Genomic DNA, 17,598 nt, shown 5'->3' on the forward strand with positions numbered 1-17,598 from the left:
AATTGTGATATTCTTTTTACGTGTGAGTGTTCATTTCTCTGTGGATGTGTCAGCTGAGTATAGATATAGGGGGAAGTTCAGAGTTGCCCCATATTTAAAACCGAACCTGCCCCCGGGAGCATAAAAGCTTGACACCCTGCTATGTTGTGGTTGATGCCTGCTGGGGAGCTGCGAGCGGATAATGCATGAGGAAGCCTGGCAGGGGGTCCTCCTGCTTTTCCTCTCGCTCATCACACCGACTGGCAACACACACACACACACACAGTTCAGCATCGTGCCCTTGTGGATTTGGTGACATCTACATGAAAAAGTCTGCTCTGCTGTAAGGTGACTACAAATTTAAGGTTCTATGTTGTTCTTTCCAATGTGAACGGAAGCGTTTCCATCCAGTGAACTCATAATTGACTAGTGATACGGTGACCCAGCACCCTCCAACATACCCAGCAATGAAACGGAACACTTTGCACCTAAATATCGTTATTTGGTTGAGGATGAATGAAATGAGACAATCTAACTCGAGCCCAAAGCTTGTTACTACTGACACTGAACAAAATACTACAGGACAAAATACAAAAAACAAACAAAAATGGAAATATACATTTGTTCTGACATCAGGGATGTTTTACTTCACATTTCTTCAATTCTTTTTTTTGTTTCTGCAGCTGGTGTTAAGTTACAGTAGGTGTATGAGGTGTATGGGTTAAATACTGTATGAACATACAAATAATTAGAGCGTCAGAGAGATCACGAGAGCCGTATGTTGTTTACCCACAAAGTGATGATGAAAATAGCAAATCACAGTATCAGTCAACCATGTTGGTCTAGACCGAATTATCAACTGAGGTTGGACTTGTTGAGCTCCTGAGTATTCCTGATTGAATATTTTAACAATAAACTAATGGAGTGCTATAGCACTTGGTGATTCTTTTTTTTTTTTTTTTTGTTCCGTAATGACCAAATTTCCACACAGCTAACAATATCCCTGTCAACCTCAGACATACTTTGTGTTTCAGCTGCAGCTGATCAATACCAAGCTAAAGTAAACCTTATAGCTGCTGCACTGTCAGCGTTAGGATGTGAGCATTTTGCTCAGATCACTGCCGTGTGATAGTGCAGCCTCACAGAGCTGTTAGCATGGCCACAGACTGTTTGCCGTTACACTGACACTGAAAATCCAAATTCACATATGCATGTAGACACAGTACATTAAAATTAACATTTAACTTCCTGAATCACTTGCTTTATTTCTCCTCAAAGGGCAATTGGATAATTCAAACCACATGCCGCGCTGAGAATTGGACCAGGCTCCAGTAACTGTTTCTGCAGCTGCACTGCGACAGACCACTCATTGCATGCTTTTTCACTGTCTTAACTTTCTAATTATAGGCAGGGCAACACGCTGATTCCAAAGGCTCTGAGAAAACAGTGCAGCATTGACTGTAACTGTCTGCATAACACTAATTACTGTAGTTACAGTAAACAACTATTTCAAAAGACCTTTTTTTTTCTTAGGCTTTGAATTCGACGCATGGAAGCTGAACCTTTTGTGAATTCTGATTAACAATAACATCAATTTGATTGGTCATGTGACCTCAAACATACAATACCATACTTTGTGCATCAACATTTTTTAGATACATGTAAATACAGTCGGTTTGTCTTGTGGATAATTTTTTCCAGTGCTTTGTGTAGTGTGTCTTTGGTCAAATAACGTGCAATTGATTCATGCTGTGGTGTTTGTAGACCACACTCCTCTGGGTCCCACTGTAGTATCAACTGCAGTGGTCACCAGCCTAATATTATTTGACATTAACTTTTAAAAAATGTACTATCACTATGATGCAAGACGCAGTGGAGCCTGTGATTGTTGGTCTCTTTTCATTTTCTAGTAGTTCTCTTTAGGTTTACAGTCATTTGACTTGAATCTGTACATTACATCACGTATCCATTCTGTATTTTAATATATTTGTTTTCTTATAATTTTCTTGGTGTCACGACTCAAACACAGTCACATGGGAAAGTATTCAGACCTCTCCACCTTTTGCACATTTTACTCTGTTGTTGAATTATTTTAAAATGGAAAAATCTTTTTTTTTTGACTGCATTCAATGACCAATAATGAAACAGTAAAACGATTTTTTTAAAATTCATTTTAAATTCATGAAATCTCTCATTCACATGAATATTCAGTCCCTTTGCTTTCACATTGCAAAGTGTGGTCAGGTGCATCCTGTGCTTCTGAGCAGCAGAGGCTGATCAGGACTGATGAATGCAGCTAAATATGCAGAAATCCTCGAAGAAAAGCTTCTCAAGAGTGTTTGCAACCTGAGACACGTCCCATCCAACCTAAGTGAGACTGAGAGGATCAGCCAGGAAGGTCGATTGTAGATTGATTGCATGTAGGTTTTGATAAATAAATCAATCTACAGTGGATTTACTTCACAATACATTTACAACACAGGAAAATGTAGTGAAGAGTTTGTGGGCAGTTCATCAACTAATCTCTCGTATCAAAAGTATCTGCACTTTTTGAGATCCCCTCGATGGCCTCTTTTTTTACTTTTCAGACACACGCTTTAAGCATTAAGCAATATGTGGAAATCCCAACTTGAGAAGGAATAAAAAAAAAGTGTTTTAATTTGTTTTCATTTTGTTTTTCTTACTCAGAGTAAGATCAGCGTACATACCCGCCTCCTTAAACCCAGTAAACAGGAGATAAATACATGGATGAATAAAGAAACATGTTTTTACAAATACACACAAAAAACATACATGAATTCACTAAGAAAGTCAGAACTGCACCCGTCGCACAATACGTTTCAAAGGCATTTTGAGTTTTAATCTGTTATCTTCCTTCAGCAGACTCAGCCCCACTGACTTACAGTCACACTTCAATAAGTGGCTCGTCAGCATTGTTGTATTCAAACCGAATGAATGTAAAGCTTGTTCATGGGTCTCAATAATGCTAACAAGCATTTCTTTTCAGGGAGGAAACAGAAAACAAAATAACAGCCCGAAATTGTAAATGTCAACCAATTCCCTTAAGTGATTTATACACAAACACTCCAAATATACAGCATCACTCAAGTGGCTCGTAGTGATTTAGAAGCAGGAAGAACAGGCTGCGGAAAGGCAGTGACAGGGTTTTACTGCAGAGATGAAGCTACTGCTGAGCACTGCTGAAGGTGTTAGTGCACGTTTCTTGGCTTGTTGTGTTTTTGTGCAGGATGCAGTCTAATTAAAACACATTCTGATTTCTCTTCAGTGAGTTTGAAACTCTAACAGTTGCCTGATCTATTTTGGATTTTTAACCCTTCATAATAACCACAGACAATAATATCTCCTATTAAAAATGACTTTCTACCATATTTTAGAACCAGGCTGCAGAAACAGAAAGTAAAATAGTGAAACTGTGATGTGTGGTGTTTGTCCAAGTCCACAGGAGCCTGTGGTGTTCATTCATTTATTTTGTTTATCAGCAGGTTTTGGCCTCCAAACCCGTGTGGAGAAGGCCTTCACCTTCATATTCTGATGTATGGCTTCTTGTCTACATTTTTAAAGAGCGATGAGAGTGTTATAGGGGGAGGTTTTCTAAAATGCTGACTAAATTGTTGGTTGGGTCTTCACCAACATCATCCTCTGAAAACACACATTAGAGTTTGTAAAGTTTTCCTAGAACCCAAACTCCATGCTGGACCCCTGGTGAATAATCTGTAGTGCTCTCTCCTCTCTCTCCCTCTCCACAAACTTGCCATTAGATGCTGATTTCAGTTCATCAGTACAGCATAAAACTGCTGCAGTACTTCCTCCCTCTCAGTTGCCGGTTTGCGTTGACAAGGTACAACTAGTCCTGCCGCGGACGCGCGCTCAGGGGCGCGCCCCCGCAGCCGGGGACTCTCCTCCTCATAAAAGAGGCTGCAGACGGTCCGGATGCTCGGCAGATCCCGGGGTGCGCGGAGCGCGGACTACAGAGGTGCTGCTGCTGCTGCTGCTGCTGCTGCTGCTGCGCTGTGTTTCGGTTCTGTCAGCCTGCAGCCTTACACACAAACAGAGGAAAACAACTAGAACAAACAAACAAACGTAAGGTAAATAACTATCCCTATGCAGGGAATGTCTTCTAAGTGCCTGTGGCCAGTATCGCTTTGTGGGGTTTAACTGAATTGGGAACCTGAGCCTCCTGGTGTTTGCTGGTGTTGATGCTGGAATTATGTTGTGTTGCTGGTTTATGTTGTTTTACCTCACCTACACAGTAGCTGCTTTAATTCATTATTAATTATGATTTAAGTCATTGATGTGTCCCAGACATTTTATTTATTGTGCGACGACCTGCGCGTAAAACTCATCGATCGCATCTTAATAATGTTAAAAAAGTTCATAACTTAATTCACGCGAATTGTTTTTCACTGGTACAGACGCTGGTGGACTTGTAGAAATGTTTGAATGGTTTGCAAACAGCAAATTCGATTAGATTTGATCGAATAATCAATTTAACTTTTGTGCTTCCTGCTGTCAAGATTGAAAATCAGATCATCGGCACAAAAGGAATCTGTTGGATGAATGGTGAAGAAAATGTGAAATGACTGCGATTATCTTTCCCTGACAGCACATTTTTACTGACTGCCCACCAAACACAGTGTGTGTGTGTGTGTGTGTGTGTGTGTGTGTGAGAGAGAGAGATAGACATAAGGAGGGAGGGGAGAGATTAAAGTTGGAGTGTCAGTGTGACACCATGCAATTAAAAGTGAGACACACTGCAAAGAAGCAGTGTTTGTGGACTCACATTAGGAGTTAATGTTAATTAATAGCAGGTCAATCAGCAGGGAAGCATGAGATCTGAGGAACTGTGGGAGCACCCCACGTTGAGTCGACCTCGGGCCAAAACCAAATGGATTCACTAATAAATGATTTATGTGAAAATGACAAGATAACCGAGCGACACAGCAGCACCGCTTGATGTTGAAGTGGAAATATGTCCTGAAAAAACTGGATCCATTTCCAAATGAAATCATCTGAATCTTTTATCATCCGACTGGGGATCTAATCTAAATGTGTCAAGCTGCAGCTTTCAATCGTCACACAGGCAAATTTAATCATTTCCTTTTTTTTTTAAATTTTGGTTTTCAGCCAATCATTCGTCCCGTCTCCTTCACCGTGGTGTGAAACTTGCCCTGAACGTCAAGCATGGCTGCATCTGACAGTCGGCGCTGCTCGTTTCCACTCAGTCAGGAGCCACAGAAAAACTTTGGGTTCATATGATGCGTTTGATTACTTCACTTGACCGTGTATAAGCAGGAGTAGTGTCCCCTCTTCCCCAGTGACCGGTCACACAGTTCCCATGCTAAATGCCTCCATACAGACCCAGGTGCAGATTTCATGGGTTGGGGAAGAACAAGTTTTGTAGCTGGAGTCAGAAGCCAGAGCTTTGTTGTTATTTGTGTGTCAGCAGGAATTCAGCTGGTGTCTTTATGTGCCATGAAATGAAAGATGCCACCGACACTTTGTTCTAATTAAGACAGGATAAATCCTCCCTCTGTGTTTGTCTCTCTCTCCCGCTTTGATTTCAGTTCCTCTCCTCTCCCTCCTTCGTGCTACATCTCTTTCTCTCCTCTCATTTTCTCCTTTCCTCCCAGTCCCTCCTCCTCCTTTGCTTTTGTCTCTCTCATTCTCTCTCCTCTCTGCGGGACGCCTCTCGCTGCTTCTGGTGCTGCTTGTGTCTCACAGCATTTTTGGAACATGCCTCTGTGTGGGTGTCTGGAGGAGGTTTCCACGCTGTGAGCGTGCATTTGTGTGCATGCACCGATTGTAATGGAGGGAACGTCTCTGCGTGAGTGTGCGGGCGTCAGTGCACTTGTACGGGAGATGTCACAGGATGTCGCTGATGCTGCCGTGCATCAGTGACAATGTTCTGATCTCGCCCCACATCTGTTGTACCTGCGACCAGTTTACCACTCAATCATTTGGTTTCTCTTTGCTCTCCGCTCCGGCTCACTTGCTGACAGATGGACCTTCCTTATGGCTCTTGTTTTTTTATCGCCCTGTGCTGCTTCCAAGGGCCCTCGGCATCCAACACACACCTAAAAGCAGCAGAAAGAACCAATGTGTGAATCCCACTGAAACTGTTTGCTGAAGATTTTGGGAGACAAAGCACTTTTATATTGCTGAAGTCGGTGGTATTGGCCCTTGAGGAAATGAAGTTTTGTGTTGTTAACTGCAGCTTAGGAGAGGTGTTTGTTATGCAGTGGCGTTAACTGAAGCTGTAATCTCGGGGCTAGTTGAGCAGATATTTATGATAATTTAAACTAGACCTATTTCACTAGAAATTAGATATAAAAGTAAGTTCTTGTGCATCTAGTATTCTGCATTGCTACTTTATGACAGGGAGTAGTTTGTTTTTCTGGTGACTGATGTATATTTAATCATATATATTTATTTTTTTATCTTGTTTTCTGTTGTGTGTGTTTATAGCAGATATTTGAGCTGCTGCCGAGTGATTGAGTTTGTTCCCGTGCAGCCACACACTCCCAAAGGGACTTTTGACAGCATGTAATAAATTTGCAAATTTATCATATGCTCAAAAGCCTGATTAATAGGTGCTTGATGACTTTCTGCTCCAGTAGATCTAATCTACTGAGTAGTTCTGACATTAATCGACCGGGGGGTGTCCCTGATTTAAATCTCTCATCTCTGCATGTGGCCCGGAAAAGAAAAGAGTGCTGAAGGTTTCTTCGGGCTGACATGACAGCTCTGCTTCAGCCGCCTGTTTCTGGAGTCTTTGTTTGCTGGATCCTTATGGCCCTGCTGGTTGCTATGAGAGATGAAACAACAGGAGCAGATGGCTCCTGGAGGTTTGGTGTCACAGCAGGTGAAGCTAAAAGATGCACACACACAGCAGTTTAATACCACGGTCACCTCCCGCTCCGCCTCACTGCCTTTCCTGAGGCCACAGATCCGGGTCCACTCTCTGCTAAGTGTGTTTTTATAACGAGCGTGTCACAGAAGTGCCGCCATGCTTAAGGGACAGACCGATTGATCACAGACGGGAGTGAGGTCTCTGATCTCATCAGAGCTTAATCATTCAGCTCTCCTGTTGAGCCCCCTTTGTAATTTCTTGCAGGATCGCCTATCACTTCATACTTATCTCACTCTTCTCTGATGTACGTATGATGGCCCTGCTGGCCATCTGTACATGTGCTTATGAAATGTTTCTGCACATAGGTACAACCTCTACACTCTAATAACATAACTTTAGCTCCTCTGTTCCTACTTTCTAAACATTTGTATGATTTTAAAATGTCATTAATATTTTACATTGCAGCGTACCTTTTTTTTCTGCACACAGTATGTGGCTGAGCTCAGTTAACCATGAGTGAAGATGAGAGCTTCAGGTCGAACTTCCAGGAGTCAAAGTGAGAAATAAAATTGGCCAAGTTGTGTTTCCATTAAAAAAACGAGTAGGCAACTAGTTCTGGGGTGATTTCCAACTGTTTAACTCTCACCTCAAACTAGTTGAACAGTCATTTCTTACAGAGTGCATCACAAAGTGCAGTCATCAGGTCCAACAGTAATAATTCCCTTTCCTATTTTGGATTTTTTTTTTTAAGTTTAATAGGTTCAAATCTTGAGTATTTGTCTGTAACAGTAAATCTTCATGACAAAATCAACAGGAAAAACCATCTTGATGCATCATTTATTTAGACGCTAACACTCTAATGGGCTTCTCCATTACCAGGAGGTTTGACTGATATATGGTAATAACCCTACAGCAGGCTTCAGATGTTTGGTTTGACTAAATTATGATTGAGTGGTGCTCAGTAATATGTGGCATCATCTTTTTTTCTTTAAAGCCCCTTCCTTAACACAACACTAATATGACCACACTTTAAAAACTTTTGCAGGAAATCCATTCATACAGGACTCAGCGGAGAACCAGGCCAACACCGTTAGAGCCTTGAAAACTTAACTCCAAACATAATTAGCTCCAGTTTTCTACTTTGAATTTTTTTCAGTCACTGTTAAAATGTTCAAACGGTGAATTATCTCGTTCGAGGATGAACCGCTTCAGTTGCCTGTTTGGCCTCACATCGCCTCAGTAGCAGATGCTCACCCTGCTGTGCCCTACCTACCACACACGACCATGTGTAATATAGTCCCTGGCAGGAGGTGTAGGGTTGTTCACGGAGGTTGTTTATCACACGCAAGAGACTTGTGCTTACAACCCGGCATGCCACCCATAGTGCTCCATTATCGTCCCCATCCTGTGTCTCCTCAAAGGACCACCTGTTAGCGGCACATGAAAGTCTGAGAGAGGAAAACAGGACACTGCTGCGCTGAGATACTCCACCCCACTCCATCACCGCCTGCGTTCCCTTTCACGTTAAAGGTTTCGTGTGGTTAACATGCGGTGCCTTCTGTTTCTATAGAGGAGTCACCGCTTTTATTTCATGTTGGGAAAATGAACCTGAAGGGTTTTAATGTTGTTGCTGTTGTTAAGTTCCTGCTGTTGGATGGATGGATGTCACTGAAGAAACTGAATCCTGTTCTGTAGGAAAACTTCATAAACAGTCTTTTTAACGTTTATTATTTAGAAGATTTATGCGTATTATTCCTTTAAATCTTGCTGAGATTTATATTCTGTGAAGCTGGAGCTGGTTAGCTTAATTAAATTCTGGAAACAAGATGAAACAGTCCAGTTCTATGATCACATTCGATTTAGCCAAGTGTGAAAATGACACCTTGTGGTTTTATGGGATCATTTCTTGTCTGGATAAAGTTAATGGGTGAGTTACATGAGAAGTAAGCTGGTTACTACAACATGTTGAATGTTGTCAGTGTTGGATATGATCCTAAATCAGTCATATTTTAAAGTCTTGCACAAAAGGGGAACCAAGCACACTGCCTAACTATTCCTTTAATCATCTAGAAGACTCTTAGTTAAGTTTGGATGTCGTCTTTGTTTTTTTTTACTGAATCAGCCTTTTGGTCGCACACAGGCCACTTGACACCTGGAGCAGCTCATGTGTCAAACAGACAAAGCACAATCCTGAAGGTCTCACCTCAGCAGCCAGCCTCACACTCCTGTGTGCAGCACTCCACAGCTGGTCGAACTCCCAGAGTCCATCCAGTGCAGTCTGCCTCTAATTCCCCACGGGGCACTGGCTGCACTCGAACTGCAAATTTCCCCTGACATCAGTAGCATCTTCTCCTCAGAGCCCACACACACACACACACACACATCCTCTGCCCGCCACCTATGTCCTGCTTTCAGTTCCACCTATATTTCACTGTAAACCCAAGAGTGTGTGTCTTCAACTTGTGTGTCAGTGTGATAAAAGAGCAGAAACCTTATCAACCCTCCAACGGCACCTCACCCCCCACCTCACACACACACAACACATGAACACACCATTGCCAGCAGCTCAATACTTCTTGCTCATTGATTTTTTTTGTGTGACCTGTGCTGTCGTTTGTCTTTTAACACAAAGGAGTTGCCGGTCCAGCAACGTAATGATGCTGTGTGTCTGTTAGCGATGGACAAAAAACAAACCATGCGAGATTTCTCCCAACCTGACGTCTCACGATGACCTAACAATGCCCTTAAAACTGGTGTTGCTCCTTGTTTTATGTTGTATTATGATTAAAAATGTCATAATTACAGAACACACACACACACACACACACACACACAGTGTTATTTTGTATAGTAGCCCCCTGCTGAAGTGAATAAATGAAGAATTGTGCATTATATTTTAATTTTGATAACTAAAAGCGATCAAATAGATAGAGATAGATAAATAATAGATAGACAAAGAGTTGAATATAAATGACTTTTAATACAGTATGATTCCCAGCAAATAAAAATTCTGTTTGATGCACATACTGTATTTTTCTTACAGTATATTAAACAGCGACTTGAGGTTTTATATAATGTTGGAGATGTTCTTGAGACAGTGGAAACATCATATTTAAAGTCACACTTTAACTGTTTAACTGTTTGCTCAAATGGGATTGTTGAGTTTTCTATGTAATTTTCTCTACAATTATACTCTGTAAGGTCTTAAACCTTATATTTGACTTCTTTTGTAATTTGGCGCTATACAAATAAAAATAATATGTATGTAAATATAATGTTTAATTTTCTACTCATATAAAATATTTTCTCTCTTTCCTCCTTATGACAAACTACACGCACATGTAAGTGTTGATATGAATGAATAAATTTACTTTTGATGTCATAAAATTCAGTTTCTGCTTGAAAGTCTTGTAGCTTGGTATCTCAAGATGGGTATTAAAAGTTTTATTTACATCTTTCAGACTCAACATTATCATTTTCTTCACATTTGAACACGGTGCTGTGCCGCAGATACACACAACCTCATATTTCAGTTCAGTCACACCTCTCAGACATGTTGACTTTTGTAATGAAAGGGATGGTTGGACGGCCCTGGAGACCACCAAATAGGCAGCGATGAAGGATGTGTGCAGTGTGGCGTCTCATACTGAGTAAGGCATGAAGGTACAGGAATGGAGGCTGGGAAGTCATTTCTAAAAAGAAGCACAAGTGTCTGTCCATCTCTTTTTTGCCTCCTCAAACAAGCCCAGATAAATAGGGCTGCTCAAAAGGCTGGGGGTGTTGTAGGCTGAATTTGGAGGATGGCTGATGGGAAAATTAATGCTGCAGAGTTGACGAAGTGGCTCGGGTTCAAAGCTAGCGGAGGTCTCATTTTGAAGAAGGTTACGCATGACTGGAAGTTTTTCCCGAGCACAGATGTCCTGTAATTTATGTATTTGTTTACACAGGAGAGTGAAAGTTAAGAAAGTTAATTGCTGTTTTAATAGTTTTTAAAATCCTACTGTACATTATTCTTGTCCACCACTATAAATGAAAAAGCACTGTTGTTAAGAAAGGACTTCATGCTTTAAATCTTTAGACTTAAAGGTAAGTAGTAGAGTATATTTTAATGGATTATTTGTCAGACAAAATAGTTTAACTGCAAGTCACTGTTTTCTAAAACCATGGATAATACCCTTCAACCTTTTAACAGAAGGTTCTGCACAAATAGTCACTGCTGCTAAAACTACAAATTAGAAATTGTTCAGAGCTCTGATACATTTCATTTATTTCCAGCAGGTGACATTGTCCTGTACAGACAATGTCTCTCTCCTGGTGTCTGCTCCAGGCGTTCCTGTTTGCCACCCTGGTGCTGGCACACAGCGCTGAGCCCGGAGCGCCTCATGGCAAGAGGAGACAGGCACAGACCTCAGCAGGTGGCAGCAATACCTTACAGTACCCTCTGCAAGGTCTACAGGTCCACAATTATAACAGGGACCGTGGAGGACGCGGGAGCCAGGGGGCCCGTGCTGCCAAGGGTGGAGCTGGGCTGCTCTCCCACAGGTCCCTGCACCCCTTGGCCAGGCCTGAGGATGACGGGACAGGTCTGGAGGGTCTGAGCCCAGTGAGACTGGAGATGGGCCCGGGCCGGGACAGAGACAGAGTTCGAATGAGTATGAAGAGTTCATCCCAGGCCCAGGAAAACCACCTTCTGGGGTCACGCAAGGGACGGGGACATGGACATGGGAATGGGCACGGGCATGGACACCCCCTTGAACACAGGAGACAAGGGAGTCGACGTGACAAGGGCCGACATGGGAAAGGTACAGTGTAAACTTTTTGTTTTTATTGTGAGAGAACAAAATCAACAAAAATCTATTTCAATTAAAGTGTTAGTTAACCTACAAAACACTGACTGTTGATGTCACAGCATTGAATAATTACAGAGAAAAAATACAACTTCAAACTTGAGAGTTTATTTAACTTCAGATAATACACTGTTACTTTTACTTTCAGATATTGAAAAGGACATTACGCTCAGTTTACGTACTAATACTAACATCTACGTTTTTGTGAAGGCTGTGGTGTTTAAATATGCCACATGTGATAAATTTTAAATTCTGGTGGTATAGTAACTTAACTGTATGCCTGAACCCCAAAACAGTGCAAATGAATACATTTTCTGCTGCTCACAGTTTTGCAAAGTCCTGTCTTTTATCTGAACCACGCTCAGTCTAATAGTTCCTGTTCTTAGATGCACAGAAATGCAGAAATTTGAGAGGACCTCACCAAATAAAAACACATCTGATCCATTCACTTCCTTCTTGGACTTGGGTGCAGCAGCTAACAAAACATCACCCCACAAAGTCTGTTCAGCTTTTGGTTGTGTTACACTCCTGTTATTATGAAATGTCCGCATCTTTTTGCTGTATTTTTGTTGGAACGTGGAACTCCTAAATGTGAACATTCACAACTAATTGCTAACATTTTCTCCAGGGTTTCCTGCGGAGCCTGAGCTGAGCTCTGCACTGAAGGACAGAGATGCATTTGAGGATGCTCCCTTCTCCTCCTCTGCAGCCTCCCCCTCGCTCAGCATTACACCGCCCAGTGAACCCACCTCCCCCATCGCTGCTGTGTTTGGCTCTGGCTCCTCCATGGTTACCACGGTGATGAACGAGCATCCCCCAACGCTGCCCCCGGCCTCCACCAAACCCCAGGTAACCCCGGCGAAGCCCATGTGCTTATTAAAGGCTGTGTCTGTTGTGCCTCGGTGTGATTCCAGTGTGCTGGGGAAATAGAGTGAAAATGGGCCCCATTACTGCCATTATGCTGCCTCAACCCTCATAGCTCATCTTAGAAATGACACTCTTTACAGTGTGAACCTGAAAGTGCTGCTGGTGAAAAATATCCTCCAGCAGGCCAAACCCACCTCCTCTCAGTCCAGTGTGTGTGTGATAGATACGACCGTGTTCTCTATAATAAAACTACGCCTCTGGGATCCTAATCACACAGTTCAGAGTCCGGCGGCACATTTTCGGTAGCTACCTTCCTGTTCCTTTATTAGAAACCATGTCAGAACAAAATGTATGTGAGCACAGAGGATTTTTTCATGTGTGTGTGTGACTGTGGGCACATGTAATGACAAATCTGCAGGAGTGTGTGGGGCACCACTCACCACCTGTCACATTCACCCAGCATGAGGCTTTATACACAGTGTGTATAAACAGCATTTATAAAGAGGAGTAAAATCACATATTTCTTTTTGTGCCGCCTTCAGTGTTGTATCCAAATGAGACATTTTAAGGTACGATTGTGCCAACTGTCAATAGATAATGAATCAGCCCACGTCATGAAAGCAAGGCTGTGGGAAAAAAAACAGCTTTTTAGGAACTATTTCAAGTGTACTCGAAGACTAAGGCTGAAATGTTTTATTTATATAATACAGTAATTTAAATGGTTTAATGAAAAAGCTCTATTCAGTGAATGTAATAGTAAAATAATGAAGGTAAAATCTCAGTACACACGCTGTTACTGCAAGAGATGTGGTCAGGAAAATGTAAATGTTAGTCTTTTTAGATGATCAACTAAACAGTGGGTGATGTAACAGACAGGCTCTCTGTTTTTCCAGTCATTAAAAACTAAAATGTACAAGAGTGAAGATCTTCAGCACTACCGGGTGTTAAAATAAGTCTGTAGACTGTTTACCAGGGGACACTGTGTGAGCTGTGAAATATTTCTCAACCATAGGAGTAAAAAAAACACAAGCACGTGGCAAGGCTTCTTAATTAATGTTCGATCCGCTGATGGTTTAATGAGCCGCCGGGCTTATGCAGGTAGCCCTCTGCAATTAATCTAATTGATATTTCCGTACAGGCTTATTTCCTGATGGTGGAAGGAAACAAGTATGGATCTGTTTCCATAAAAAAGCGTGTCTTTTGATAATAGAAGTGTTGCCCAAGAGACGTCTCAAAGTCCTGCTGACTTAATTATACCGTGTGACATTTCTGTTTGGTTTCTTCTGTGAGGAAAATGACAGCGGTAATGTTTTCTGGCTTTATTGCAGTATGTTAGGATGGAGATATTCACGGGGGACTTTCAGTTTGTTGCAGTGTCATCAAGCAATTATTCAAGAAGGGAGCAGAAACTGTTCATTTTTAAAAACAGCATCTTGATAAAAAGAAATCAACGAGATGCTTTTATTCAGTGCATAAAGTCCCACATTAGCAGGAGGACGCAGATGTTTTATATCTGCAGGTTTGTGTACACTACAAACCTTATATGCATCCCTAGTTTTTGTCTTGGGTGAGCAACTGGTCAGTGCACATTAGCGCTGAGTTGCCAGATTGGAGTAAAGGGTTTTCTTGTTTTTATTTGAAAAACAACATCAGGGGAAACATGAAATAGATGAACGCACAAACATTTCAGCTTTGCCTTCCTCAATCTTGATGCTGTCTCCTCCAGTCTGCCTCTCTGAAAATCCCACAAGCCCCCAAAACACAAAACAGCAGAACTAAAACCAAAGGAAAATAACAAAATTACAGATTAGTGCAGATCAAAAATGATCTCTAAATAAATACACAATTAAAATCATCCGTGGCACTTTACAGTGAAGCATCACGTAAACTGTAGCTCAATAGACTGTTAACAGTGTTAAGAAGAGAGTTTTACAGTTTATTACAGGAAAGGAGACAGAACACATTCCTCATAATTCCTTTTGTCATGTGGGAGCACACTTGACAAAACCTTTTATCAAATCATTGCACACTGAGGAATGGTTAACGTCTTCATATTCTGATCGTAAGTGTGCACTGATGTGAAAATAAAGAAGATATTTCAAACATTACTGTGGAGGCACAACTGAGACATCATGCTGATAATAATCGTCCTGTGTGGATTTCTATAACAGATGTGCAAATGCTCCTACTGAAAAACATAAAGTTCAACCTATGTCTTCTTTTCCAGAGGTCTGGCCGTGGAAAAGGTCAAGGAGAGGTGATGCCAACGCTGGACATGACACTCTTTGACTGGACAGACTATGAGGACATGAAGCCTGTGGACACCTGGCCGTCTTCCAGGAAGAAAGGTTTGTTCTTAACTCTTCTTTAATATAATATAGGGACAGTGAGGATATAACAGGGAGGCGCGCGAGATGATGCAAATCTTTTACCACTCTGGCAAAACCTCTGTGGAACACTTGGAGTTATTTGTGGAGAGGAGGACGCAGCACAAACTGCTGACCATCGTGGAAAACAGCTCACACACTCTCTACAAGCAAGCACCTACAGGAACAGTCATGATCCTCTGTGTCCACAGAGAGAGAGAGAGAGAGAGAGAACATCCAAAGAACAATCCTGCACCTCACTGTACTCTATATTTTATAATATACAATGACAACTGTATGACTGAGTGACGACGAGCATTAGGTTGTTGTGTTATTGTGTTTATTACGTTTTCCTGCTGCAGACAAGAGGCGAAGTAAAAACCTCAGCAGTGGAAACGTGACCGTAGACGCTGATGCCATCGAGCCGTGTGACCACCACCTGGACTGTCTCTCAGGTGAGTCTCTTCGCGGGGAAGAGTAAAAGTCTTGTTTTTGTTTTTTGCACAAATGCAAAAACTTGCTTAAACCTAACTGTGTGTTTCTTAGAAACTACTTTACTTTTACTGTAGTTTACTTAAATTCTTTTATATTTTTTTATACTTTCTAGCCTCAGAAATTAGCCAAAGTGTCATGTAAATGATTTCCATGCCAGTGTACAGTATGTGTGTTTGATCTGTTCAAGGTTCTTGTTGTGATCTGAGACTACATGAGTGTAAACCTCACAACCGAGGCCTCAACAACAAATGCTACGATGACTGCATGTGTGAGGAAGGTGAGTGAGAGCAACATAAAACAACTCTTTTAATGTGTAGCTTGTGCATTTGAGTCATTTCCAGGAGTCTCACTGTTTATAATTAAGATTTTAAAGGTCATTTACTAGTGATAGGGTTCCTGCAGTTGGAAGACTGAGAGGCCGACCAACATAGTGGTAATTAGTAAATGTCCCACTGTTATCAAAAGACGCTTTTGTATTAAAATCTATTAGAGTTTAGACATGATGATGTTTCACATAAACCCACATTCACATCTGTCTGATTTTTCTGTGTTTATTCAAGGTTTCCGATGTTATGCTAAGTTCCACCGGAAGCGGCGCGTGACCAGGAGGAGGGGTCGCTGCGTGGTGCCAGAGTCAGTGAGCAGTGACGAAGGCGGCTTTATCACCATCTGAGGATGCGGAGGTGGAGGAAAAGATGGAGGAGTTTAAAGGAGAGAGGAACAGGAAGAATGATCCCATGACCACGCTGACGTAGTAGACGAAACAGCCGAGGCATCACCATCATCACGCAGTGCTCAAAGGCGACAACTCCAAAATGTAAAACACCCAAATTCTGACCTGCCTGTTGAAACACACGCAGATCATTGATGGCGAAGTCCTGTTTGAATGTTGCACTGTGGGGTTTTCTTACACAGCCACCGTCATCTTTAAGCACTGAACTGATTCAGTTAAAATCCATACGTCCGCTTTAGTTTGGGTTTTTTTTCCAGGACCAAATTTAGGAAGATAAAGGATTTGGCTTTAATTGATCTAAAAACATTCACTGGGTTTGGGAAACGTTTGTCAGCCATCATTGTTTTTTTTACCACCTCTCATTCACTTAAGTGTCTCTGTCTTGCTGACTAGAGTCAAACAATGCTTACAAATCATTTTTAGGATCAGGGTAATGTCTTCGGAGCCCCGGGAAGACCTGCACTGCTTCGGGAACATCCAGATCGAGTCGAGGAAGCAGCCACTGTCGTGACAGACATTACAGCGCTCAGTGTCAGTGTCTGCTACGTTTAGCTCGTCTGGTTCTCCAAACAAATCCTAGAAATGATTCGTGAATGCTATTTGAACGTGTCTGCTGCTGTACTGTAAATATGAATGTGTTTGAACAGCTTTTCTTTTTTTAAATTGACACCATCACTCTTCAGATGTACTTAACAGTAGGATGAAAAACGAAGACACTTGCTTGACCTTCCTTTTACATGTCTTAATATGATTTATTTATGCTGTACCTAAGCAGATGTTTATCTATATGTTGTGTTTTTCTGCCTCTTTTGTTTTCATCATTAAACTCGTACTAGGTTAAACATGTTGTGTGGTGCCTATGTAACCCGTGGGTTTTTGCGTTGTGTCGTTGTGAAGGTGATGACGATAGGTTCAGTTTTGGAGTTTACCTCCATTTATTCCTGAAATTCAAAAGTAAAAAAGGAAACACCTCCAGGTAAATCATCCGACTCCTACACAAATGGATATAAACAGAGTTAGTCTGTCTGTTAAGAGCAACGTTACGAGCACTTGTACAACTTAATGATGAGAATAGGGAAATGACACTTGTGAAAGGGGAGAGTCCGTGGACTGACACTGAACCCCAAGGTGCTCCTGGGGGTTTCCATTTTAAATTAAAAAATCCAACAAATTGAATTAAATATTCTGGTATTTGAGGTAATTGTACTTTAAAGCTACAACATGCAGGTTTTTTGGAAGTCAAACTATCAAAGCTGTAGCATGACTCTCAAAATCAGTCCAGCTAAGGCGGCCTCCTCTGACTGGTTCAAAAAGGCCACCTCACTCAAAAACGAAGAAGGTAAATATTCATCAGGTTGTTGTAAAGAGGAAAGTTTGTTTGTTTCTTCGAATAGGTTTTGAGAAACGGGGGGATTTATCTCTGGTAAGCTGTACAAATAC

The 17,598-nt window shown here is 41.6% G+C and overlaps 1 protein-coding gene across 2 annotated transcripts; it reads left to right on the forward strand.

Moving 5' to 3' along the window:
• The first annotated feature begins 3,935 nt into the window (after nucleotides 1–3,935).
• draxin (dorsal inhibitory axon guidance protein) lies at nucleotides 3,936–16,985 on the forward strand. 2 transcript variants are annotated; one of them, XM_026347113.1, is made up of 7 exons: nucleotides 3,936–4,085; nucleotides 11,126–11,652; nucleotides 12,326–12,546; nucleotides 14,792–14,912; nucleotides 15,293–15,385; nucleotides 15,613–15,702; nucleotides 15,986–16,985. In XM_026347113.1, exons 2-7 carry the CDS (start codon nucleotides 11,151–11,153, stop codon nucleotides 16,096–16,098), a joined length of 1,140 nt encoding a protein of 379 aa, XP_026202898.1. In that variant the 5' UTR covers nucleotides 3,936–4,085; nucleotides 11,126–11,150; the 3' UTR covers nucleotides 16,099–16,985. The 2 variants fall into 2 exon arrangements, with proteins under 2 accessions (XP_026202898.1, XP_026202899.1); XM_026347114.1 differs by having other exon boundaries at nucleotides 11,129–11,652.
• Nucleotides 16,986–17,598: the final 613 nt, after the last annotated feature.

This window comes from Anabas testudineus, chromosome 5 (assembly GCF_900324465.2).
Source record: "Anabas testudineus chromosome 5, fAnaTes1.2, whole genome shotgun sequence".
Classification (NCBI taxonomy): Eukaryota; Metazoa; Chordata; class Actinopteri; order Anabantiformes; family Anabantidae; genus Anabas; species Anabas testudineus.

Bases quoted from the DNA above. Each gene is read 5' to 3' on its own strand.
- draxin (XM_026347113.1), top strand. From the start codon at position 11,151: ATGTCTCTCTCCTGGTGTCTGCTCCAGGCGTTCCTGTTTGCCACCCTG. The intron at 12,547-14,791 runs GTAACCCCGGCG...CTTCTTTTCCAG, and splicing joins CGGCCTCCACCAAACCCCAG to AGGTCTGGCCGTGGAAAAGG. The intron at 15,386-15,612 runs GTGAGTCTCTTC...GATCTGTTCAAG, and splicing joins CCACCTGGACTGTCTCTCAG to GTTCTTGTTGTGATCTGAGA.